At 42.8% G+C, this 27,211-nt stretch overlaps 1 protein-coding gene across 3 annotated transcripts in view; it reads left to right on the plus strand.

Moving 5' to 3' along the window:
* The window catches only part of GAB3 (GRB2 associated binding protein 3), a 66,066-nt gene continuing 38,855 nt past the window's right edge, over positions 1-27,211 (plus strand). For all 3 annotated transcript variants that reach the window (XR_004243018.1, XM_032123966.1, XM_032123968.1), the window contains exon 1: positions 1-184. Coding sequence is in view for 2 of the 3 variants with exons in the window: in XM_032123966.1 (XP_031979857.1) it covers positions 113-184 (72 nt within the window). In the remaining variant the exon portion in view is untranslated. The remainder of the gene's footprint in view (positions 185-27,211) is intronic.

Here is a 27,211-nt window from a genome sequence, read left to right on the forward strand (position 1 = left end):
ACACACGCGCGGGCGGACGCACACACCCGCGCACACCCGCACAGAACAAGCACACACGCACAGGCAGCCCGCACCCTGGCTCCCGCTCCGCCGCTCCGCGCCCGGGGGGAAGATGAGCTCGGGGGACGTGGTTTGCACCGGATGGCTCATCAAATCACCCCCCGAGAAGAAACTCAAGAGATACGTAAGTGCAGAGGCTTTGCTGATATTTTTTTTCTCGCTAAAGGGATTTCGGCATGTGCTCGCTGTCTGACTCTCCCTTTGAAATCTCTCGTCCGTTTCGGCTTCACCTTGGACCAAAACAAAAAGATTTCCAAGTCCATGCGCTTACAGAGTATTTTAGTTTTCACCGACATTCTTGTGCCCTCTGGAATTAACCTTTCCCGGCTCGTAAGATTATAATACTTCAGCTGTTATGCAACATATCTTAGGTTAAAAACCACATTTCGGTTTCAGTTAATGTTGCCGTAACTAACAGAATTGTAACAGAATTGCAGATGTCACTTTTCCAGGGACGGACAAGAACATCCTAAAAAGAAAGAAAAAAAAAAAAAAAAACCCGAACAACCAAAATTCTAATAGTTTAGATTCTGGGGCTTAGCTTTGTTAAGATGCTCTGTAATTTCTATGACACTTGCTAACGGCAACATCTGCAATAGTTTTATTTACCAATGCCAGATGCAGTTGTTAGCAGAAAGCTTCGCTTTTGGTCTGTGATAAAGAGGTGCTGGAAGATGCTGTGCTGTAAAGTTCCTGATAGCTGAAAGGTGAAGGGAGCTGGGGAGCTGAAGCGAGCCCTGCATGGAGATCTGCAACTGCACTATGGGCCCCTTGTTTCATTCACTATCTGTTTGCCTGTTTGTCTGGGGGGAAAAAAAAAAAAAAGGATGTGTGTTGCAAACATAGGAAACTGTCTCATTGCAGGGCTGCGAGGAAAGCACTCCGGGCAGGAATAAATGACCCCTAAAAATTTGCTTGGGACAGCATTAAAAATCTAAGCCCCTCGTGGGCCATTTTGCATACTCATTTGTGATGGTTCTTCTTCAGGCATGTTATTATGTTGTTCTGCTGTAACACTTTTGGAACCGATAATACCCATTTGAGTCATGCCCTTCTAACCTGACTTCCCCCAGAGCTCTGCACCGTACTCGAAGGATGCCACTGGCCGTGTCTCTGGCGCTCCGAGCCGTATGCACAGCTTACATCATTTGTCGGATTCACTTCTGTTTATCAGCATTTTCTCTGGAGTGCTGATGTTAGCTTTTCCCAGTAATATGAGGCATAACTGTCTCATGAAGAATATGGTGGATGTCATTTGGTAGCGTATTTTTTCTTTGGCTAAAAACTAGCAGAAAGGATAATTTACTGATGTTGGAATTTATTTTTAACTTATTCTAAGCCAGAGTTTCTTCTTTTAGACCACAGTATTGCATTGAAATGGCTGAATATTTGCTTTGTTCAGTTAGCATTTTCCAATTCTAAAATAACCACTATGATGTGTCTCACGGGAGCTGCAAATAAATTATGGGCATCTAATTTTTGCTATATTTTGTAATGAGTGCACTAATAGCACTGTATAGCAGGCACAGTGTAAGAGCCACTGATTCACTCAGCTGATATCATTAGTAACTCTGTCAGTGAAGCTATTTTTGATGACTCAATATTCATAAAAGGGCAAAGTAGAGAAAACAGAATGTGATAAAGCTGGGATTTGAAAGCCCCCATTATACAGTCAAGATAATAGTCACAACAGGGGCTCTGATCAGCTCACGAGGCTACTTGCAGTCTGCTCTGCTCAGATTTTGCACTACAAAACCAGGGGAAATTTGGTCTATGTTATTCTCCAAACATCAGCCACTAGATTAGCCAGATCTCTGCAGATTAGGCCTTGTTTTCTGGTTAGGAGGGTAAGCTAGTCCTTTGTTCATAATAAAGCAGAAAGAAATCTGCTGCAAGTACAGCAAAGCTTAATGTCCTTTCTCATATGACTGGTTACACAGTGGATGCTACAAACCAAATGGAAATTGTCTCTCACCTGCTGTAAACTACTTTTCCCCTATTTTTCATAGAGTATCAAGAGCATGGCAGCTGTGCATCTTGCACTGGGGTAGCAGATAGCTCAGGCTGAACCACAGTGACTGCTTAAAAACAACAGAGCTTTAAAACAATGACTGTTTAAACTGACTTCAGTAGGTGTCAAGTGTCAATCGCTTACAGGAGAATGGTGTTGGCTCTGGCTCTGAACTGACAACATACATAAATCCCCGAGTTCAACACCACCCTTTGTGTTCAGCTGGAAAAGCCCATGGTCTGAGCCGGCGCTTCCAGGGAGCTTGAAGTGCCAGCTTGGCCTGCTGCTCATGGGACCTCTCGTACACTGCCCAGCCTCACTTGCTCTCAGGGGGTTGTCTCCCAGTTTACATTTTCCTGAGTTCAGTGTCCGGCCTTTGTCAGGTCCGACCTGAGGGTCCCGTGTTTTACACACAGATAAATTCTTAAGCCTTCACCTATTACAATCACTAAGAAAATCCAGTTAATTTCAGTGGAATCTGTAGTTAACAGATCAGACAAAGCAATGAATTCAGGTTGTGAGATTGGGAGCTGCAATAGTCCCACTGAAGCCACTGGGAATGTTTGCAGTGTTTATAAAATTAAATAAATTAATCTTTCCAAGACTAGAGCCTAGAGACCAAAGTATACCTTCATTTATATTTGTTTTCTGATGAAAGCATTAAGTTTTCTATGCATAAACAAGTCAGAATTTGCCTCTAGGTAAGCAGAACATTATTTTCAAAACTTTGAAAGTGAAAAGCAGGTGCTAAGAGTCTATATTTTTCCTGTAATGTCTTACAAAGCCGATGCTCTTAGTAGCACTATTCTTAGAAGTGTCTTATCATTCCCTAACAAAGGCTGCTCTCTTGCTTGTGCAGGAAACGAACATGAGATTAATTACCCAAGTGTAACTTTCTGTAAAAACAGAGAGCTTAATGCTAAACACAGAGAATTCATTAGAAAGCACAGGGAGCTTTGCTACAGCAGGCAAATACTCTAATAGTGATTTAACAGCATGGACAATGCTTTTCTCTCTGTCAGATACTTGAACCGTGAAACCACCACGTCAGCCTATCTAAAGAGGCAGTTGTGCAAGGAGTCTCCCAGGAGAGTATTTGGTGCGTGTTGCAGTTCTTTGTCCTCTAAGTGTGACCTGAAAGCTGTGCTGCTTTCATTTCCCCACTTGGTTCCAGCTTTTCTCACCAGAAGAGGTCCGTGTGGGCCTGAGGGGTGCCAGGGAACACCCAAAGCTGGGGAGAAGCTGGGTATGGGGCAGGAGACAGAGAGGAAGAAGCTGCTAACAAAAACTAAGAAGTGGTGGTGATGGAGGTAAAGTCCATCCTGCTCTAGACCAAAAATGTTACGTTTCAGGCATAGCTTGACATTCAGCCCCACAGGAGGAAAACCCACTGAAGATTTTTGCTGTTGATGTTAGTAGATCATAAATACCAGCCTCTGTGGGAATTAGATGTAATGGAGGAATCTGCTTCGAGTTTGATGGGTTTCACAGTTCCTTATATTGGTGCTGAGTACATCCATCCCAATTCTGAAAAGTCAGCACTGAATAGCTGGCTCCTTGATAGTTTCCATGTGGAAATATATCTGATCACTGACGGTTATTATTTGTTGTTTATTTATTGGGGGGGGGGGGGGGGGTGGAAGGAAGGAATGGTTTCATGGCCTTGAAAACAAAGGACTTACCACAGCCAGTGCAAAAAGTCATGATTAAAGGAAAAACAACATAGAAGAAGGTCCAGAGAATGTCTAATGAAATAAGAGACTGGTGCTATTGAGAAGACACATTGCTCATGCGCTGACAAGGAGGAAGAAATGGGATTTTTAACACACTGCTAATTGCAAGCTCTCCTCAAATCGCTGTCCCACTGTTTGTCACACCAGTGAGGAACAGCAGCGGTAGCTCTACTGAATGCCCTGCCGGTGTTTATTTGCTCTTAGAGTTAAGTTACGTGGTTTGCAGTAGTAAAGGGCCATATACAGATGCTTGCTTGTTGTGAGTCACTGCAGCTCCATTTAAGTCAACGCTGCACAGCTGTACCCCAGCTGAAGAGCTATTTTTAATCTTCAGCACTATACAAATTGATGAGGGAAGACCACTTGCTCAAAAAAAGGCAAGTTTCCCACTTTACTTGAGTGACTGATTTCTTCAAACATTGTTGAAAATCAAAATTCCTTGTCAGCATTTCTAGAACAAGAGTCCCAAATGGACCCCATATTAGAAAATGTAGCCTTGCACTTCTACCACACTTCTTCTTGGAGTGTCTGGTCTGGGAAGACAAAGGCTGTAAATCAATGGATCCGATAGCAGAGCTGGTGGAGCAGTGTTCTCTCCTGCTGTGTCTGTGTGTGGGGCAGTAACAGAAGGGCACAGCAGAGCCCTGCCCGACATCTCTGACCGTTGGGGGATCTGGCAGGACCCAACCGCAGCACACCAAGGCTGGGGGTTTAGAAGATAAGAGAATCTAGACAACTTCTCCATTTTTAGCTGAAGTTCTGGTATTTATCAGGAGAACAAACAGGAAGTTACTAGGAAGAAAAAGTAAAGTAGAATTATGGAAGAATTTGCTCAAGTAATAGGAACAGGAGCTGCAGAGCACTGCGAAGGGCAGGTGGGATGGAGAGCATCTGCTCTCTGATCCAGCATTGGGCTGCTGTCACCAGAGGACACTGCCACCCTCCCCTGAAAGAAATCCCCAAGTGCTTTGTGAGCTCAAGTACTTCTTCTGCTGGTTTGGGGGAAGTTTCTGAAAAATATCTCTCAAGATGAAACTTCAATTTAATTTTTATCCATAAGTCTTTTTATTTCCAAATGCTTCTTATAAAGCCTTGCCTCTTGAGTCCTGTCCCTTCTGAAGAGAGAATTCTGGCCAATTTCATACTTGTCTGGAATCAATATCCCGAGCTCCCTGAGTTTATTTAATCAATTTTCACAGGTTTTGTAACTCTGGTTCATAGTCTGGGCGGATGTAGGAGTCATGTCGGATGCAGAAAGTTGTCAGAGCCTTTTAGCTCATTCCAGTTTTAAGTTTTGTACCTATGTTTTTCTCTGTTGTTACTTCATTTTAAAATCCAGTGTGCATTCTGTCTATCTGGTTTGTGTATTAAAAAAGAACTGAATTTAGAGAAAATGAAGGCTTTCAAACAGGAGCTCCTGTGTGGCAGTCTACATGTTCCCTTCTCTGTGAAATCCTGTGCAAATTGATCTCACTGGTAAAATAACAGCAGAATATTTATGTTAGGGAGGAGTTTCCATCACTGGAATTAAACATTTGTAATTAGCTATGTGCAAATCAGACCTTGTTTTGGTAGATTAAGTGCAATGTTTATTCTAGACCGTTTTCTTCCATTTTAACGATGTTTTGATAGTTTAAATGCAATGTTTAATGAGATAGGTTGACTTCTAAGAAAGAAATAATTTCTAAAAAACACTGCTGTTCTTGGCAACCAGTATATCAGAATAATTTCCCTTGAACTATTTATTTGGGTGGAGCCATAATAGTCCTGAAGCCCGAGCTTAATCTTTGGCTACATGTTTTCAGTGCACAGGAATGTCCAGCTATTGGTTTCTATTCAAAACAGAAACACACAAGTTATCAGGTCTTTGCATTCAAAAATAGAGCCTAAAAAAACCCACGCTAGTTTGAAATAGAGAAGGAAATGTTAACTTGAGTGGTAATTAAACAAGTGATGCAGTCAAACATGGCTCAGAGGAAAATGCATTACAAGTTGTACTTTGGTGAAGTCTTTGTTGTAGTACTAAAACTTTGGAAATATGGATAAGCACATTACTTCTACCAATGATGCATTAAAATGCTATGAATATTTGTTATGAAAACTTGATAGGTTTTTGGGAAAGGGACAAGTTTATTCCTAAAGTGTTACTCGTTAGAAAAACAGTCATTTTATTTGCTTTTTTGTCCTTTTCATTTGATTTGGAAATGAATTAGTAATGTGATAAGACAAGGAAAAAATGCTGGGTTTGAAATAAAATTTGCATGTCAAAACATTCCATCCAGCCAGATAAAATACAATTTCTTCTCTCTCATTTAATTGTTAAATAAAATGCAATGCTTTAACTTTTAAATGGTTTTTTGCTTTACAATAATATCCTTGCTTTGTTTCAGTTTGTGTTGCATCAGGAAAATAAACAAACAAACAAACCAACAATCACATAGCCATGCAAAACTCAGTTTTAAAATGTGTTGCAGCTTAGTACTTGTTAAAAATAAACCTCAACTGATGCCTAGTCCCTTTCTGAGGCTAATTCATTCATAGCTTTGTAATTGTTAGAATGAGACAACTGTTCCTAGAGATTTTGTTATTCCCTTCCCTCCTGATGCCAAAAGCCCCACCTGACCCCTGCAGTCAAAACTGCATTGTTGCTTTCCACAAAAGCCCTGAACAGCACATTTCAGTTATCCAGGATCCCTTTTTATAGAGCATTTTACAGAAAGGCAGTAAAATGTGGTTATTAGTATGAATTTGAAATTACTTAAATGAGAGTGTTAATTTAAATGGAACTTAGATTTTCATATGAAAGTTTTTGACTCTTTTTTGACAATGCTTTTTTTAAAAAGACAATACTTTCTGTGAGGCCTGTTAGTGATAAATATTCATCCTGTGACTCCCAAGTCTCGGGACCATGGGTTATGTATTCATATTTCTGTTGGACAGAATAATGGCCATGAGGGGACCCTTTCTAACTTCACAACTGTTGTAATGTCAGCAGAGCACATAGTTTGTGAACAATCTGTTTTTACATACCAGACTTGCAAACTGTTTGTAGAAGTTCAAGGATTTTACAGTTGTGAAGGCATTTTTTCAAGCTGACACGAACTGGTCGTGCCAAGGAGGAGCCAATAGTTCAGAACAAGCATGAGCTACGTTTTATTTGCAGACTTTACAAACTGAGCAGTAGAGCCTCTAAGTTTACCAGAGTCCTGGGTTTCTAAGCACTGGGAGAGCCGGCTCTGTGTGCCTGATGTAAAGCTGTGCTTCCAAGGGCTGTTGCCAGTTCCACAGAAAAGCCCCTGGCATTCAGAGGTGACTGTGAGCTGATCAAATCACTATGGGAGGAGAAGAAACATATGAAGAGATGCCAGCTGAGTTTACAGTAGCAGTGAAGAAACAGTTTCAGGAGAAGTGATAAACTCCTTCGCCAAGTGTTCACTGCTGTTCCAGCTACATCATCTGGATTGTTTACTAATATTTATAGTGGAAGCTTTGCAAGCTTAAGAAGTTTTATTTTTAATAAGTTCAACATTTTGAACCCATCCTAAGAAAATAATTGCATTCTCACTGAGGCCTTAGGTTTAAAAATAAGAAGCACTCAAGTAGCTCAGGGAATTGGGTTTTTTGAGATTTTCAAGTGTGCTGCTCCCACTGAAAAAAGGTTTGCAACATGTTTTCGCTCTGTCCTCCCCTGACTCCAGGCCTACTTTTACAGGTCTTCACTGGTTAACTTTCCTGGAAAAACTGTGGGATTTGGACTTCAGCTGAAAATGGACTGTTACTCCAATTCCATTTTATACTTTTTCAGATAGTCCTTTTTGACATCTAACTGTCACATCAGCCTTGAGATACGGACTATAGAATAATGGGGAGCTGGTTTTGAAAGCTGATGGAAAACCACCAGCTAAATCCCATCATTATTTCAGAATCCTCCCCAAACTCCCGCTATCATCTGTGCTGAGCCTGAGAAATAGTCACGCTGAAACGTCATTAAGACAAACAAACAGAAAGGTTAGGGAACAATAAGATAGGCATAGGAAGAACAGGCTTCGTGGTGGTGACACTGCTTTGGTTCCCCTGTGCATCCCTCTCCTTTGGGTTTGCAGACTGGAAGCTTAATAATTCTGGTATTTAAAGGCAAAAAAAGAGAAGCATTTATTGAAGTGTTACTAGATTGCAATGCTTTAACAGTTTTAATATGTTCATATGTTCTTTTTTTTGCTTTGCTTTTTTTCAAATTCACAACTGAAAGTACTGTTGCTATGTTACTGTAATGGTGTGTAGGCTGTTAAATAAATAGAGGGAGTTTAGTCCATGCCAGAAATAGAAAGCCAGGTCAAAGGTGACATTTGGGACATGTTGAGGGAAAAATAAAAAAAAAAGAGAATATATAATTATTTCTTTCCTTCCTATCATTCTCTTCAGTCTCATTAAACCCAGACGACTCAGAAGGAAATTACAGCAGAACTTCTGATCATGTCACAGTATAAAAAATTGACACCTTGGGAGTTCTAAGTCTTTTAGCTTTGTTCTTTGCAAGAACATATGCACACAGTAGAACAGTGGCACCTCACATTCCTGTGAATTGAGCAGGTACTTGGAGGTATCAAAGGACACAGGGACTGCTGAAAATTCACTCTGCAAAGGCACGCTTGGAAGGGAAAATCTGTCAGAGGAACAAGCTTTGAGAAAAAAAACAAAACAGGAAATTTGAGTCCATTGTCCTTTTTGGGGTAGTCTGGCAGGTTCCCAAGGACCAGATCTACAGCTCAGGCTCTTTGTGAGTAGCCCCATGTACCTGCCTGCACCTTCGGCTGCCTGAACGTCTTCATGAGCCTGCCTTGGGAGCGTGCACAAGGGCAGGGGCATTTCACCCTCCTCTGCTGCCTGTGCATGCTCCTGCTGTACCTTGGCACCATGAGCTCTTGTTCAAGCTCCAGGGGCTCATGCAGTAAATGGGGGGCACTGCAAGCCACTTAGGTGAAAAGCAGAGCCCAGCCCTCCCTCCATCCGTGTGAGCTGGAGCAGAAGCAGCCCTTATCCCAGGAATGAGCCCAGCAGCCTCCTGCCTCGCAGAGGGAGGCCTCTGACTTCATTTCCAAAATGTTATGGCAGATGCTGGAAGCTCCGGGCTGTGTTCCTTGAGCACCACGCTCCTCTCCCCTCCCAGCACCGCCGTGGGCAGGCACAGTGCCCTGATGGGCCCTGCCTTGCCCTTGGCCCCGCTGCTCCCCCAGAAGCATCAGCAGCTCTGAGCCCAGGCAGAGCAGCTGGGAGCTGTCAGACCTTCCCCTGGCAGGCGGCAGGACGCAGAACGGCACTGAGTTAATTTAGCACATTTGTAATTAATCTGAAGATCTTCTCTTTAAGTATATATGTTTACTTACAAACAAATTCTTCATGTGACATAATATGAGGCCTCTAATTTCTTTTTGTGTTAGGGAAGAAGCCCACAGCAAGAACCTAAACCAGTTCAGTGCATGCAATCCTATTAGAGATTTCTTGGTGTTATTTTTGTAGTTCCACAAATCTGTTACCTTTCTGCAAACAAACAAGTAGATGTTCCCCTTACCCAAGAGACCTTTGGATCTGAAGCATGCCAGAAAATCCCACATTTAGCATAAAATTTATAGAAGAGGATTAAATTAGAGGTACAATGAGAGCCAAAGATGCAACAAATCTTGATCCTAAATTGCACAGGGTTTTAAATTTTCTTTGTAATCACTCCTTGAATGAAGGTGTGGAATTTGAAAAACTAGGAGCATTTCCTGATATGGTAGATGTGAATAGCTGGTTTAATAAGATACTTTCCTAATTTTCAGCCCCAAGCCAACCCCTAGTGCCTTAGACCTTGGGGTGTGTCTGTCTTTCTGTGTCAGAAAACAAACAAGTAGTTTAGGATCCATCAGGGTTGTTTATTTACTTTCATCACGAGTTTGCTGCTGTAATTGGTTGTATTCAGTATTCAGCCTCACACTGAAGGAGAGGGTGTTAGAGGCTTTCTTGTCCCCTGTGGAGTTCAAACCCTCATTTGGACTCTGTCAAATCCTTTACCCTTGCCAAAGACTGCATTTATCTCAAACCCTAAAGTGCAATTACTATGATTTATCTTTCTTTGGAGAGAATAAGATTTTACCAGGCATTTTCTCCACAGAAGTCTGCAGCTGGGAGAAGAGCAACCTACAGCCTGTCCTTTCCAGGCCTGTGTTGCATATGCTCAGCAAACTGTCCAGTTTTAACCAGCAGCAGCAGCATTGCTAAATGGAATGAAGGATGAATTATACCCTCTGCAGTTCTGTTATATTGTCCTCCTATGGGACCTGTTTGCCTTTCATTATATTTCCAGGTCCTTGAAATGATCTTCTAAAACTTTTAAGTACACTTGGTGTGCTGGTTGGTAGATTAAAGCAGTTGACCCGTTAGAGTAGTCCAGATGGGCTGCAGGGATGTTTCCTGTGCTCTTTGTTGGGGCAAACAGCTGGGTTGTTAAACTGGATGAAATTATGCCAAGGCAGAAGATGGCAGACGTGGCCAGCTTTCAGATAAGCTGTAGTTAGCTAGATGAAGATTAAGCATATTCACATTGCTGCTCTCAGTCACTGTGAACTCCCCTCACTTGTGCCACTTACCTTGTCATGGGGCCAGAGCTGCTTTAGTAAACTTGCCATTAGAGAGCAGGTGACACGAGTTTGGGAGGTGAAGAGTCAGGGGGAGCTTGTGTGAAGCTGTAGCTGTGCAGTCCTTTCCAGAACACAGTGATGGAGAGCGATAGCCATAGAGATGCACCCCAGTGACAGGTCTGAGGAACAATTTGCCTGTAGTTTAGCAATCTGAGGTATGTGAAGACTTCAGCAGTGGTGGCTCTAATTCTCATATGCTCAGAACATACTGTGCAGCCACAGACAGGTTTCAGTTTGACTTGTTGCTCGGGTTTACTGGATTTGGAAATGGAACTGGGATCTCTATATGAGCATATTGTTGTAGATTTTAGTTCAGAGACGGGGGTTTTTTTAAAGAAGGTATTTTATGTGCCATCTATGCATATGAATAAAATATAAAGAGCAGAGGAAAGCACTCGGATAAAAGACCTTATAGTATTAATGGGCATAAAGCCTAAGATCAGTTTGTTGTAGGGCAGCTGGTCACTTCTGACTTCCAGCTAGGGCTGCTGCAGTCAGAGTACCTGTTTTGAGTGGAAACATGGTTGTGCAGAATCACTCCAGATTTAGTTCATGGTGCACAATCTTCATGGCTCCTTGCTGGGATGACAAGAAAAGGCACATGAGCCTGCAAGGCAGCAGCAGCAGCAATGAAGTGTTGTAGCACAGCTGAGTCTGTACCATCTAGCACGAAACTTTTCCCTTCAGAGTCAAGTGCACCCATAAAGAACAGAAAGGCCAAGTGAACACTGGCTTTAATAAGCTGCTGGAATCAGGCAGGTGCACAGTCAGACTGCAGGTTAGATCTGAAGCTTTCATTTGCCTTTATGAGTTTGCACGAATCTGCTTGGAACACCTCTTTGTCCTCTCTGAAAAGGTTTCAGGTACAAAGTACTTAGACTCATCAGAAAAAAAACTTTAGATAGAAATGGCACCTCATGTTCTTTAGGAAAACAAGAGCCTAGAGAGAAACCAGAAGCTAAAAAATACAGTCTCAAATTCTAACCTATTATGACCATATTTATGGTCATAATAATGGGGAACATTTAAATGGTCTATTTTCCTACATATTCCTTACTACTAACAACAGTACCTTGTGACTGGTGATGTCTTGTCTCCGTTAAACACTGAACTTGAATATCAGGGTTGAGCTCAAGGCTTTCCTCTTTAGCTTTTGTATGAATTGACTGAATGCAGATCAAGTACAGACCCATGATCCTCTGCAACAAGGGAGTGGGAAGAGAAAAACAGATAGGAGGATTTTGCATCCCAGTGGAAACCCCCAGATCTGCCATTATTATCAGAGCTCCTGGTAGCTCCAGTGACACTGGGAGAGATGGTATGTGGTATAGCAACTGCAGCATTTACCAGCTTGTAATTGGAAAGTGGAGGCAATGAATGGATATGAATGTTCAAATGCACAGTTTCTGTTCATTTTGTGTAACATCTCACTCACAAGATTTTCCACAAAAAGATTTTTCAGCAAGATAAAATTATGGTGAGAAATAAAAGCAGAGTTGCAGAGAAATTGGTAACTTCTTAAAAAGAGTAAACTGTCACTGAAACGTCTCACTTTCTATTTGAGAGAAAAAATCTATGCATGGTGCAGCCATTTTTGCTTTGCCTGGCATAAGATTTGCATGACTCATGGCCAACAGTGTGCTGGGGACCTAGAAATACAGAATGCAAAAGCAGATGCTGGCTGCCGGCTGGGGGATTCCTGCAGCATCTCTGAAATGCTGACCCTGTTTGATGGGGCAGCACACAGAGTGCAGGCCAGTGCATGTAATGCTTCTCCCCAGGTGAGGGCATTGATCTGAGGGGTGAGAGACAATGCAAAAGCTGCCAAATACCTCCTGTCCTAACAGGCAGTCCCTGCTGGTGAGGATGGATGATGTAATGGATCAAGCAGGAGAAGAAGGTTTGCAGTGAGGAGGGTGTAAGATTTGAAAGGCTGCACGTAGGAATGAGGAGTCGCAGTCCTAATTTGAGTAGCAGGCAGCTCAGCAGATGGCCCAGCAGACAAGCTGCTATGCACCACGGCATGTGTGAGAACACAGAATCACAGAATGGCTTGGGTTGGAAGGGACCTTAAAGATCATCTCATTCCAGGCCCCTGCCAGGATGGCACCCACTACATCAGGTTGCTCAGGGCCCCATCCAACGTGGCCTTGAACACTTCCAGAGAGGAGGCAGCCACAGCTCTCTGGGCAACCTATTCCAGTGCCTCACCACCCTCTCAGTAAAGAACTTCTTCCTAACATCTAATCTGAACATGAGAATGGTGGTGAGGCACCAGCACACACAGAGCCCTGCCCTGTGCGTGGTACAGGGACCCATCAGATGTCATGTTCCTTACCCCAGCTGTGCCCTCCATCCCCCATCATGGTGCTTTCCTGGCTTGCACACCGAGCTTCCCACAACAGTATTTCATTTTGCTGTTCTGCAATACAGCCATTTCCTCCGCTGTGCTTTGCCTTCCCTCTCCAAACAGAGCAGAGCCCATCTCCAGCAGTGGAGGTCCTTGCCAGTCACAGTGACACCAAAGTCACATCACTGACTTCTCCTGCCTGAGACAACAGCTCTCAGGCTGAGCTGGCACCTCTCAGGCAGGAAAACCTCGTCACTCTTTGGGCCACAGAACAGCCTTGCTGGCATGTTTTGGGGTTATTTCCTACAATTCCAGTTCCTCCAGCAGTGAAGTCTAGTAGCCAGAGATGTTTCATATGCATCCTATGTGACATGCACCTTCCCTAACAACTTCAACTCTTTGGGAATTTTAGGAAAAAACTTCAGAAAATCTCAAAAAATCTCTGAATCTCTTTAAGAACTGGATAGTTTGCAGCTGACTTCTCCAGAGGATCTGTTTTGCTGCTTGCTGTTTGTGAGTCCTTGGGGCTCCATTTGCAAATCACCTAAGCACTTATGGCTAGATGCTGGAAAAAGCATCTTTACCCCTAATAGTTTAGAGTGGCCGTTGACAACTCACAGTCACATTGTGATGCCACTCAGCATACCAATGATAGAAGCTTCTTTTTTTCCAGGCTGTTAATTCAGAGCAATATATTCCTGTGGGAAATTCCAGAAATCCATGTTTAGTGATACAGCAATAACCTGCCTCAGTAGCCAGTTTGCATGTAATGCTGATGAAATGGTTGCCACTGACCTGTTCCAAGAAGCTCCATTTCCAATGTAATCTGCAGGAAAACCACATAGATGCATCGTGATGCATGAATTCAGATCACTATAATTAGGCTGATAAACATCTTCTCGGATATTCTTGGGGTGAGTGACATCTTTTTGCTTTAACTGCTTCTGGAGCAATGTAAACTAAACTGAGAACAATGTTCCTTTTATCAATAGCAGAGTGTTCCCATGGAGTGCTCGTGCCAGCAGATACATGGCAGCTCAGCTATGCCAGTAAAAAACGGAGGCAGCCCTTTGATTCAAGCAGCAGCAACACAAGCAGTGGTAATCCCTGCTTTCCCACTCACTATCCTGTCTGATTCCTTTTGTTATCTCCAAGTCTTAAGAGCATAGTTCAGGTTTTGTGTCTCCTTCACTCTTGGTGTATTTACTCAAATTGCAAACAAAGAGATTCTTTAATCTCTCCTATTTTTACTATAGCCCCTTGGAGCCTGCACTAAGACTTCCCAAAGTGCTAAGCTCATCCAAGGGTACTGTTGGCCAGTCATTGGGGCAACAGTAATTTTGTGAGTCCCCAGTGAAAATTCTTTGGATGAAGTGGTGGACTAGGATACGTGGTTGAGGGTATTTCACTACTGGCCCTGTAGAGAGTGTTTAGCAAGGAGGATGTTCTGATCATCCATAATTAAATCCTGTATATACAGAAGCCAACCAGCAACAAAAGAACCCAGGCCTGTATTCACTGCTTGTAAAATCAAACTCTCTGAAGTATCTCTCAGCATAAGGACTGTGAGACAAAGAGGAAAGTTTTAAACTAGTAAGGGGAGAACTTAAACATCATGATCATCTGTCTTATTGTCAAGAAGCAGAAGGATGTTAAAAACTGCTATGCTGGCTGATTTATTTTCAACAAAAATTATTTGGGGGGGCATTTTACATGCTTACAGTAAAACAGTTAAATAAGAAAAAGTGAAATCCACTAAGACTTTTGAATAACTTTTTTGTTCATAACATGCTTGTACAATAGAGTAGTCAAAATGCAATAATCAGACTATGTTTCTTCCGTGCTTGAACATTAGTGGCCATCTGGAAAATTGTGTGTTCCCTATATTCTCTCAGATCCAGTCCACAGCTGCCTGACTTGTCCAGGGGCTGTCTTTAAATAGGAATGGTGGCAACAGGCCTGGCACCTTTCTGCTAAAGACATCAGAGGAGCTTCTAGAGCAGCAAAGGAAAATGCCCAAGTGCTGGAAAAAATCTTTCCTTTTGTGGAAAGATCTTGTAGAAGATCTTGCTTGTGGCAAGGGCTCTGCCAGTGCAGATCACTTTTCTGCCTGTAGCAGCTTACTTGAAAAACTTCATCTGAAACCGCCAGTTATCACGCTGCTGGTGCAGGGTGTTGCCTCTTCTGTTCCCAGTAACAACTCTGAGCTGTGGCTGGGGTCTGTTCTGGGAACAGGCTACAGTCACTCTCGTTAGTCAGCAAATACCAGAGCCCCAGGGCAGGGACTCTGCATCAGGGAACAGGGAAACGGGGACATATCCAATGCCTGTTGGTAATCCAGTTGTTAAAAATAAATGTTGACTTGATGAACTTCTAACCAAACACCTGATAACAAAGGAACTCTGACATGACGATAAAAGTGCTCAGCTTCTAAGGTCAGGGTATAACTGTGGTAAATGCTGGGGACATCTCAGCTGAGTGGAAAGAAGAGCTGAGGTAGTTACCTAACTACAGGAGCCTTGGCAACTTTGCCCCCTGTTCTTTTGAAACCCATGCCTCACAATGTTATACATTTGACTTACTATTATTCCTGTATTTGCTCAGCTTTTTGGTGAAAATATCATTAATTACTAATTTAGTTCAGTGGAATGAGTCCAACAGTGTGTGTGTAGTGCATTTAGTGATTTCAATCCTAAGCCTATAATTGCTCTTTCCTGTATATAATGCTGTTGGGAAAAATTCTTAGTTTCACAGTGTCAAGCCCTTAATTAATCAAGGACCAAACCAGAAGCAGAGAACTCTGGAGAAGATTGTCAGGCATCGGAAGTCACTGGTAGTAAATCTTTGTGGAAACAGTGCCTGGCTGCAGCTGCGGGACTTTCCTTCCAGTTGCACATTCCCATGGCTGTAAATGCAGAGCTGGTTCTTTTCCCCTGTGCAAAGGCAAGGCAGAGCCACCAAATCTATGCTCAGGCACAATCCGTGCTCAGCTGTGTCTGACACAGGGAACTCTGGAGCAGGACTGGGGCAGCAGCTTTGTGGTGTGGGAATGCAAGACACACACATGCAAAAAAAACCCCTAAAAGAGTCAGGCTCAGTGCAGCCCAGGACTTGAATGTCTCTTCAGAGGCCTTTGGCTTTCCTGCTTTTGACTCTGTCCAGGCAGCTCCACCTGTCCTGCATTCTTCCTTTGGCGGTTCTCATGGCTAACCCTCAGCATCCATGCATTGCCTGGCCTCCTTGGGTGGCTGTGGCCCATGCTAGCCCACATAAAAGTGAAGCAGCCACAGGCTTAGGAAATGGCAAACAAGCAAAAAGATCTCTCTCGCTGCTTCTCTCCCTTGAATGGCAGCTTCTTCAATCAGGGGCTGTTAAGAGGATCTTGGAACAGGGTCATACTCCTGTGAGAAGGGCTGTGGTCCTGGAGCTCTGGAAGAGCTGGGCTGTCTCTCTCAGAAGGTTTTCTGACACAGAGCACGTGACATCTGTCACATAATGCCGTGACAAAACAGTGTTTCTACCTCAGAGCTGAAGCAATGTGTGAAGTGAAATTAAGCATAGGTATATGTCATGGGTTCTGATTCAAATGTGGATTAGAAAGCACGCAAGCAACAGTCTGTCTCTAGAGACATTGACTCTTTGCAGCAAAAGAATGAAAGTGAAAATATCCTGAAAAACAGTAAAACTAAGATTACTGCCTGGAAAAAATACCAATTTTTCAAATTGGATGCAAGAAGTTGTACAGGGAAGGGGCATGGGATGATTTTAGTGCTTCTTTATTCTTCAGCTTTAGTTGTACATTTTGGGTCTGATTTTACACGATTTTGTACCCAAGAAAAGCTTTAGTTTTCCTTTTAACTGTCAAATAGAAACAAACACAAAATCAGCCATGGAGAAGGAGCCTTGGATTAAACAAACACAAAGTCCTAATACAGCTGGATTCAATGCAATTGGATTATTCTGCCTAATTTTAGTAAGAATTGAAATAAAACCATTGCGGAGAGGAGACTGAGGTTATAGGATCAATATTAGCATTCAAAGAGAGAGACAGAAATGTCTTATGGCATATTTTAAATATTTATTTTGGATTTATTGAAAGATGACTACTCAAATACCCCTAATTCCTAGATAGGCTTAAAATTCCATTTTCATTTCTTTTTAATAAGTCATTGTTTAAATTGTGTGTATTATAATCTCATGACAGTAGCAGTGCAATAATACTAGTATGCACCATCATTCTCAACTTACGTTAAGTAATAAGAAATACACAGAATAAAACATGGACATCTGTGATGGGGTTTAAAAAATTAATTCAAACAGTCAGTAAGACTAGAAGCTCTTTAAGTGCCAAATTATTGTTGCAGAAGTATTCTTTTTATCTATGGGTCATGATTTCCAAGAAACAAGTGAAAAAACATAAACACTTCCAAGCATTTGTCCCTTTAGGCACAGACTGTATTAAAAAACAACAACAAAAAATACTTCAGGGACTGAAAACGAATGCTGGCCAGGGCATTTTAGACAGAAACCAGTAATGCCTAACCTGGTGAACAAGCAAGAAGAAAATCTTGCAAACGGTGTTATTACCTGATTCATGGAAGTTCTCCATTCAGCTGAGTTTTAAAATTAAGTTCCCTTTAAGATTCAGGAAACAAATTGGAAACCTTCTTCTGTACCAGAATTCAAAGCAGGAGATGGTTGTGGTAATTACTGGCAAGCAAATAGTAAATACTCTCAGAGGTGAAAAACCACAGAGCTGGAAATCATGCCTCTGCTAAGTTGAGTCAGATTCTGTGCTTAATTACACTGCATGAATAAATTATTGAAAGACACATTTCAAACTTTTTTTCAGAGGTGAAAAGGATAATGCAAATTCTTACTTTTGCACAGCAGGGCGAAGTGTGCAGAAGAGTGTAACATCATGGCTTTGCTGCATTATTGGTTTAGAGGTGCCCTTTTGAGTAATACAAGAACAAACATCCCATTGCTCCCAGGCTAGATTAGTATAAGTTATTTAAGCATCTAAATTCATTTTGTTTCCTGTGTGGGTTCTTTGATGGTGGTTTGATCCACAATAAAAAGGTAGTAGGAGTATCAAAGATAGTCTGAGTATCCATGCTGAGAAGGTGAAAGAAAATCAGCATCACACAGTCTTTCATTGATATGAACACTAAATAATGGCACTAGCACTGTTTCAGCTGAAACAAGAAGCACATTGGAATTCCATAAAAGTCAGTACGGTTGATTTTTCTTGAAAATCTCCTGGAGCCAAGCTGAGCAAATACTGTAAGCTTTGGAGCTGCCTGGCAAAGTTATGCTTCATGTTTCTTCTCAAGTCTTCATCTGTCCAAATTCTGCTCTGATTGCACACAAAAATAGCTATGGCAGCACCACAGGGAGGGCCAAAGTCAGAGCAAAATTCTTTGGGTTGTACTTAGCACGGACCATACCCATCAAAAACCACCAATTTCAGACAGTGTTGAGTGTGAAATCAGAAAGTGGCCACAGCTTTTCTGTCTGTTGCAATCTTTGAAATTTCCGCAAGAAAATATGGTTTGCTGGGCAAGCAGTAGTGTCATAAAAACCTTCCGTGCCTTCTTTGGAAGCTTTTCCAGTATTCCTCTATGTCTTACAGTCAACCCATCATTCTGGGGTTAGATTGCTTTTCAACAAATTTCCCTTGTTTGAGACATTACATCGTATTTCTTATCTTTACCATGCACAGGACACATGGCTTTTGTGTGTGTCTGATTATTCTTGTAACCTGCTGAAGTCAGAAAAGAAATTTTTCCCCTTGTTTCTCTAAAGCCAAGATGCTATTCTTCGTCTTCCCATGTGATACTGTTTTCTCTCTCTATGGTCTTCCCTCTAAATCAGAGTCCTGACAAATGGAAGATACACATCCCTTGGCATATCCCTGGAAAACAGCTCCCTGGGATTCTGCAGTGACTTTTAACACAAACATCAAGAATCACCACATTCTTCCTGGGCATCGTAAAGTAATAAAAACCCATATTTTCTCCTGAGAAAAGGCTTTTCTATCTGCAGATGGACTAGATCAATCATTAAATGCTCACGAGTTCACATTTACATTTGCCTTTTGCCATCTCCCTCAGCCTGCCTTTTAAAAGCCTCCTAAAGCCACCAGCTCTGGGCCAGTGCTCTCTGAATGGGCACATCTGTGCCACAGCCACACTTAACTGTGGCTGAAAAACCTCCGTAATCTTAGGGCTTAGAATCCATTCGCTTCTGGCTGATTTATCATCACTGTGAGTGTAACACAGATCTTTGTCCTGACCAGGGGGTATTTTACCTCCCAGCAGGCTTCATTTAAATCTAGCAATTAGACTTGAAGTGTCAGTCACCACATCAGCAACACGCAACCTGGTGGGGCTGCTGCCTGCAGCACGCACCATACATGTTGCTTGTTGCACTGCACCCTCACCAGGAACATTTACAATCTCCTTTGCTGAAAAACATGGTAAGGAAGAGTCATAAGTGAAGGAGAAGAGTAGGAGTAATTCCGCATTCAGTTCTAAATTTGTGTCAAGTGTGGGATGAAGTTTAAAATAAGAAAAGATAATAGTTGGGGTTCTGTTGTTTCTTTCCACCTCTTAGTAAAATCATTTTTGGTCATACTCCTTACTTCTTTAAAAACGTAAAATCAAGTGATAGATCTTTGCTAAAGCATTCCATGAGTTAAAATTAAACTTGAAAGTTAGCAAGAGGTGCTACTTGCTCTTGCATTTACTTCTATATTATTTTTTCATGTCAGAAAAGGGTAACATGCAAATATCTCTTAGTGGTTTAAACAAATAAGCCATGAAGTCTAAAAAAAGGAAAGCAGTTACTGCTTTCTGTGTACAACCACTGCTTTCAGAAGTCTCTTTTATATCTGCTGCCTGTGAGTATGACTCCATTTTTACTCAACAATATTCTGCATTGTTGGGGTAGGAAGGATTAGGGGAAGGGATTTTACTAGCTTGGTTTTCTCCTTGAAGGGAATGCCTGCAGTATTCCTCCCCTGGCAACCAGCAAGGACATGGGGAATGGCACGAGGGTAAACCTTGTCTTTCCCTACAGAATTCAAAAGATTTGTTATTCAAAATGTCAGTTAATCCACAGTAGAAAGCTGTAAAGGTTCCATGGTGCCCATCCCTGAGTGCTCCTGACAGCACCCGTGGTTTTTATAGACGTCCTTTCTGTGCGCTGTTCCCTGCACTGTTGCTGTGAACAACACCCACGCAACAAGGGCAACACCTTAAAAGAAATTCTCTCTTCTCATTCAGGGCCACCCTTTTGGGGTATCATGTGCAAGAATTATCTCAGCCTACGCAGAACAGAATTTCTCTCCTCTGCGCAACTCTGGCTTCATGTCTGTAGACAGTATTTTGCACTGATGTGTTTTAATGAAAGGGGGAAGAAGAAACAAAAACTTCATTATATTTTTCCTTTTCCTCTTTAGTGTATTAGGGGGTTTTTTTGACCTTGAGATTTTGGAATTAATTTAATTTAGATCTTGTTCAGTTAAGATGAGGTACACAGCTTTAGAGAACTGGGAGCTCTCTCCAAGTTAGCTTGGCTCCTCCTTTTACACATTTTATTGCATCTTGTTCTGCTGGAAGGTTTGATGCTTCCAGAATGGTGGTTTCTTTCTCATGGTTTATTAGTGAATCATAAAGGTCTTGCTCCATTGTATTCTGATCTTTTTTATTTACTGATAATACACATCTCATGGTCCTCTAGTTTAGCAAAATTGGTTTAATAGAAAATAAATAGAAGCACAACTGAAGTATGAATGATCATTGTCTACGCTTAAAATATATATTATCTGCTATAATATATTTGCTCTTTATTTGTGATTAATCTGGTTTCTCACATTGTACTTCAGCTTTTGGCTTATGTACTTGAAAAGTGTTTGGTTACTCAGCCATCTTTTACAATATCCTAAAGAATCATAATAGATAGTAAATTTTGACTTTTTTAGAGAGGGAGAGGAGTTGAAGAACTCATTGTGGTAAAGCAGCAACACAATGCAGCCTTGTATAAGCAAATGTATTTTGGTTAAAAATAAAATGCAAGGTAATTAATTTGACTAGATTATGGCTTCTCCTGGAAGACCCTACCCCTTCCAACATGAAGTTGCTAATTACTGACACAGCCGAGAGTGAACTGACCACTGTTGCAGGAATAGGAAGAACTGAAAGTGTAAAGCAGGTCTAGAGCTTGAACAAAGTCTTTCTCCTAACTTCAGAGCTCTGGCCTTCAGAGTTCTCTGAAACATATAGATTATGAATACCCAGAAGAAGAAAGATCAGTTCCCAATATTCATAGAGTCCATCAGCCTCCAGTGGGTTCACAAAGCGTGCCTAATGAAGTTCTGTTTGCTCAGGGTTGGCCGCCTGTTGCTCAGGGAGGTTGTGCAGCACCCACCTCTCTGCATCTCCCATGGAGGGGGTGAGCAGGTCACAGCATCTGTGCTGAGCTTGTCTGGCTGAGCTTCTCTGAGGTGGCTAGGAAATTAACTGCCTTGTTGTCCAGCTTAAATTCCTTTTCATAACTATAGGTAAAAAATAAGTGTGTGATTCAGAGCTTGGCTTCAGCTGACCCGTGGGTCGAGCTGCTGTTGTTTGTTTTTGTAATTACTATAGTTACCCTGGAAGCACTCTGGGCATTTAGGTATTTTGACTCCAAAAGCCAGAAATAACTAGTTGGAATAAAAGTGTTAATAGTCTGATGGCTGTGTGAGAGTCACAGCCACAGTGTCCTTTGAGACAAAAGAGAGATTGCTCTGAGTGCAGCACTAGAGAAAGCCCTTCCTCTCTGCAGCCTTACACACACGGCAGGTCAAACTTAAACTTCCTTACTCAGAGCACAAACAGCTCTTCCATTTACACAGTTCGAGCTCCCACAGCCCAAGATCCCTTATCACAGAATCACTGAATCATTTAGGATAAAAACCTTCAAAGTCATGGAATCCAACTAATTAACCCAGCACTGCCAAGCCCACCTCTAAACCATGTCTCCAAATACCGCACGTACATGTCTTTTCAATACCTCCAGGGATGGTGACTCCATCACTTCCAAATACTTAAGGGATCGTTGCAAGGCTTGCAGAAGCAAACCCTGCCTCACTCTCTCTGTTAAACCAGGGGAAGACTTCTTCCCATTCAGCTCCCAGACAGAGAGAGGTTAATTGTGCTGCTGGTTTTGTATGACCCATTTGCAAATCAAAATTAGTAGATGTCAAACATTCAATACCCAAGAAGATTTCCGTGCCCCTCTCATGCACATGTTCACGCATGGTGCTTGCCTGCCTCTTGGTGCATGGCTTTTGCTTTAGAAGAGGAAGCGTCCCCTCAGTTTCATACCAGAGACAATGTGTATGTGTTAAACACATACTGTGAAATATCATTTTTCTGAAAGAAAATCTTCACTAGATGGTTAAATAGGAGCACTTCACTTAGTTGGAGTCAAGATTCTCCTTTCATCTTGCCAGGTACTACTCAGACTTTGGGCAGTGAAAATGTCAGGGAAAACTTGGACAATGGCGAAAAAAAAGCAGGCTCAATTCCTTAAATTTTAGTTTCAATGAGATCAAAGACTGTTCCTGAGCTTGCTGTGAAGCATGTGCTCAAGCGCTTTCTGGAACTGGGACCTAAACTTGAAGGGCAAATTACTTGGTCTTGAATGATTGGGCTTTTTTTTTTGGTACTCTCAGGAAACAGCCTTTGACAGAAGAGCTTCTGTCAGGCTGAATTTCAGCAGTTATCTTTTGGTCATGAGAGATAGCGACTCTTCTAAGTGTGCTAACCTCACTGGAGTCTCAGGATCTGTGCAGGGTGTTTGTTTGCTCTGTGCTCAAACAACCCTTATCTCACATCACTTTTTGTGGGATTCAGTTAGCAAAACCAGCGACTGTGAACTTCACGCTTCTGCTTACAGCTCCTGCCACCATCCCTGCTCTGCAGGCAGGGCAGATTGTGTGGAGTTTGGTTGTCAGGTGACGATACAGCAGCACGGCTTCCTGCTCCTGGAACTGGGTCAGACAATGACAGTAAGAGGTTGGTGGAGTGTTAGAAGACCTTCAAGAATGGGGCAGGAAGCTCTCAGCTCTGTACTCAACTTGCTTTTTGCAAAGAATTCCAGAAACTTCATGAGAATGAAGTTCACATGACATGCAGGATGATCTAACACCTTTGCTGATGTGAAATTTGTTTGTTACTATGAGAGAGCCTCTCGATGTAGAAGAACCATGCAGGACCGTGGTGTGGGATGCCTACCTGGGTTTGTGTTGCAGTGCACAGTGTGTATCAGGATTGCTGTCAGTGGCCCAAGAGCGCTGGATGGAAAAATGAACACCGGGATGCTTTGTGATGGTTTGCGAAACTGTGAAGAGAAAAAGCTGCAGTCTGAAGGCTAGCCTGAGCAACAGGCGTTCTCTTCTGGGTTTTGTTTTTCTGGTGTAGTAGAGAAAAGCCTAAGCTTACAGGGAGCTGAGCTGCGGTGTTTTACATCTTTTTGTGGTGTTGTGTATTTGGGGGGTTTGATGTTTGTTTCATGGTAAGACTGCTCTCACACCTACACACTGCATTATGTTATGCCTGGCAGACACCCTCACTGCTGACCTGCTTCACGCGTGCTCATCAAAGCGCCAACTACTGCATATACATCATGACCCGGTCTTTTTAATGATAAAGAGGTGTCAGGCATATCTGCATATTTGTTCTCAGATGAAATTCTAGCCGTGTCTGAATTGTGGCTGTAGCCACCAGCTCAGAGTCTGTGAACACCGAGAGCAGGGGGGGATGGGGGGGGGGGAACCCACGTGCATGAGAAGCTCCAAAGAATCTGTTAACGTGCATTATTCTCAGAATCCTTGTGAAAACGTGGTAGCTGCCTACTGTACCACAAGTAAAGTAACTGAGTTGAATTGTTGGAAATAAGGTGTGGTGAGAAAGATTAATTACTTAGCCCTCGGGTACCTTTTAATCTGTGGGTGAACAGATGCCCTGTGTTGTGACAGTCCATCACTGTCTTTTTGACATACATGACTGAGGGTAGAAAAAGAGCATTGCATGCAACACCATTGATCACAGGCCGCAAGTTTTGTTCAGTCTGGGAGCACTAGGAGTTTTATTTTTAATTTCAATAGCTCCCCCTCATGATACTTCCCCAATCTAGTCCAGTCATCCTGAGGAAATTTCCCTATAAAGAGCATTAATTCACATAGAATAGTGTTAACACCAATTTTTATAATAACTTAAATGAGAAGGTATAAATCTTTGAATTAAATGGTAATTTCTTAGTCTCGTTTTTTGCCACAGAAACTTTTTCATTTATTTCCTGGAAATACAGTTTCATTAGTTGATGTGCAATGATTTACCACTAAGTGGAGTTTTTAAAATAAATGTGGTGCTTATTTCTGCTAACAGGCATACTGTATCTTCATCCATAAATATCAAGGCATTGGTATAGCTTAATATACAATTACTCATGTTCTTTATGTTACAATTTTTATATTAAAGAGGTATCACTGTGAAAATCTTGCTTTCCCCCATCAAGGATTATTTTATGTGATTTGAAAGAAGTTGCATTTGAGCAGAACTGGAATTCAGTAAAAATGCACAAAAGCATTTAAAAACTATTTTAAAGGATTTAAAATTAATTAATTATATGGAATTACCTACAAATAAACTAAGTGGGTTTTCTTTGTTAATTTTCCACTGTTCAGATTGCAGATTTTTTTTTTATAAAAAAACTTATTCAAAATTCCAATTTGTTTGACACTTCCTATTTAGAAAGCAGTAAGTGAAATACATGTCGGAGTCAGAACTTGATGCAAACAGGTAAACAGTGCAGTCCAGCACTGCTTCCTTCTGCTCTCTAAGAGACCTGCTGTGCACTGAAGCTCAAAGGCTCAAGTGTTACCCTCTTACTGTATTACACAATTACATTTTAAATCACATTTGCTGATACATATCACTAACACCCTGAATTCCCCTGAGGCTGAAAACCTGTGAATGGTGTCTCTGCACTGAAGTGCTAAGTATGTTGAACCTGTGTGTTAGGACTTGTTTGCAACAGAAACGTGACTTGGCTTTGGGACAGCTCTGCTTTTGCTGGGCAGGAAGAGCCAAATTTTTAGTTCTTACCCACTATGAAACACACTCATGTTCAGGAACAGCACAGATCTGAGCACAGGGGTGGGGAGAGCTGTTTTCCCTGTCCTGTCCAAGCAGTGCCAAGAAGGGAGGGCTGACACCAGCAGGAAGTGCCTGCAGAGACCCAATCCATGAGGAGAGGGGGCTTATAGCTGGGCTGGGCTGGATATAGCCTGAGTATTCCTTGGTATATATCAGGAGATCTCCAGCTGACACTGCTGTTGGCCAGAAGAGTACAAAATTACCATTTTCAGTCAAGGATCCTGCCCACCAGGTGCTCTATGTTCAGTTGCTCAAAGGAATATCAGTAAAGGGCCAAGGCCACCCCTACTCCAAACTTAAAGAAAGGGGAGTCAGAAGCAGCCAGTCTGTGAGTGAGTCACGCAGGAATACACGGGCACTTGTACCCGTGATTTTGAGTAGTGATGAGTAAAATACAAGAAACAGCAAAAAGCTTGCTTAGAGAAGGCTTTGTTTGAAGTACATTTCCTTAATTCTTTGGGACATCCCAAGAGATCTGTTGAATGTTGAATGAGATGCTAAAAACATCTGACCTGTCAATGTCACCTGTAAAGTCTGCTAGAAGTCAATCAAAGGTGGAACGAAAGAGACACAGGACATCAAAAGATGCAGGGAAAGCAGGGCAGCCCCCACCTCAGCCTCGGTGCCTGCCCCACGTCACTGCCTGTGCTGGCAGCAGAGGCAGAGGAGTCGTGGAGGAGGAGGGGAAGGCTTGCACAACTATTGCTTGTTCTCATCATCCCAAAGGATCAATTTTCAGACCATTACCTACTTTCCCACACATACAGACATACATCACTGATCCAGAGAGGATTTGTAAGTTACCACCTGAGGAATCACTATCAAAACACAGACACCATTTGCCTTAGGGTTGTTTGTGGTTTTCCAGTAATGGCTAATGCCCAAAGCCAGAAACAGCCCTGGCCCAGTTGTCCTACTGGGGACAAGGTACAGTGCTCTCAACTTATTTTTCTCTAAGGCACAGCTGTGTCTTTGGGCTCCTTTAAATCTGTCTTCAGCTTAGTCACGGAGCAGAGGCTTTCTCCATTCCTGAGCCAGCCCGACAGACACAGCTATCTAGCAAGCCAGACTAGCCCTCTCCAGCACAATCGCAGGAAGTTATTCCAAGCCTCAGATAAATCCCATTTCTATCTCTGGAAGAGTAAAAGGTCAAAAAACACGAGGCTGTAGCTCTGCCAGCAGCACCAGCCCCAGCCGTCACAGCCCACGGCGGGGCTGAGCAGAGGGGACGCGAGCCCAGCGGCTGCCTCCCACCACAGCTCTGCCCTCCTGCCAGCACCAGTGGCTGCTGCCCACGCGCCTCCAGGAGGTGCGTGGGGCTCCGAAAGGGCTTCAGGGGCTTGCGTCATTCCACAAGCAACCCCAGGAGAGGGAAGAAAGAAAGCATAAGTACCAGGTTACCAAAGCAGACTTTCCCTGGGAGTCAGCGGAGCCCTCTGGTCCCGCCTATCATATTACTGTTGGCATCCAGCCACATCCCCATCCTCTCCCAGCAATAGGCAGCTTCATTAGCACAAGTCCTGATTAGCTCTTGCCCTCTGCTTGCAGTGTACTAGCAAAACAGGAGGTTTCTAGGGGTCTCTGCAATTCTTTAGCAGCAGCCACTGGCCAGCCATGCCCGTCACACAGCGCTTTGGACATCGTGCTGTTGCTTTGGACACTGTGCTTTGGACACTGTGCTGTTGCACTGGCAGCTCCTGCAGTGGAAGCAGGGATGTGAGGCATTGTCTATCATCATTCCTCACTGCTCTCATAGGATTTCAGTAACGGCTTCTTCCCTCCTGTTGCTTTGCTGGCTTTTCTGCTTGGCTTCAGCCACGGAGATACCTCATAACAATGCATACAATGGCCAGCCCACGCCGATGATTCAGAATGTGATGGGGCTACTCCACCCATAGTAAAAACTTGGTCTAATTTTGAGAAGCCCTTACTGGAGGAGCTGTGCCTTCCTCGTGGTGGGACCAGAGGTTTGCTCTCAGCCTTCTGCAGGTTGTGCTGTGTGTGAGCTGCCAGGGATGGAGCTGCTCCTCGGTGACATCCACCCCACAGAGCTGCAGCACCCAGTCCTTTCTCTGCATGGTCCCCACAGTTCATTTTTAATTTGTCCTTCCTTCAGCTTTCCTGCTCCTCCCATTCCTGTCTTTCCAATTTTCTTACCCATTTGGGACTCCCCT

The sequence above is a fragment of the Corvus moneduloides genome, chromosome 14 (genome assembly GCF_009650955.1).
Source record: "Corvus moneduloides isolate bCorMon1 chromosome 14, bCorMon1.pri, whole genome shotgun sequence".
NCBI lineage: Eukaryota > Metazoa > Chordata > Aves > Passeriformes > Corvidae > Corvus > Corvus moneduloides.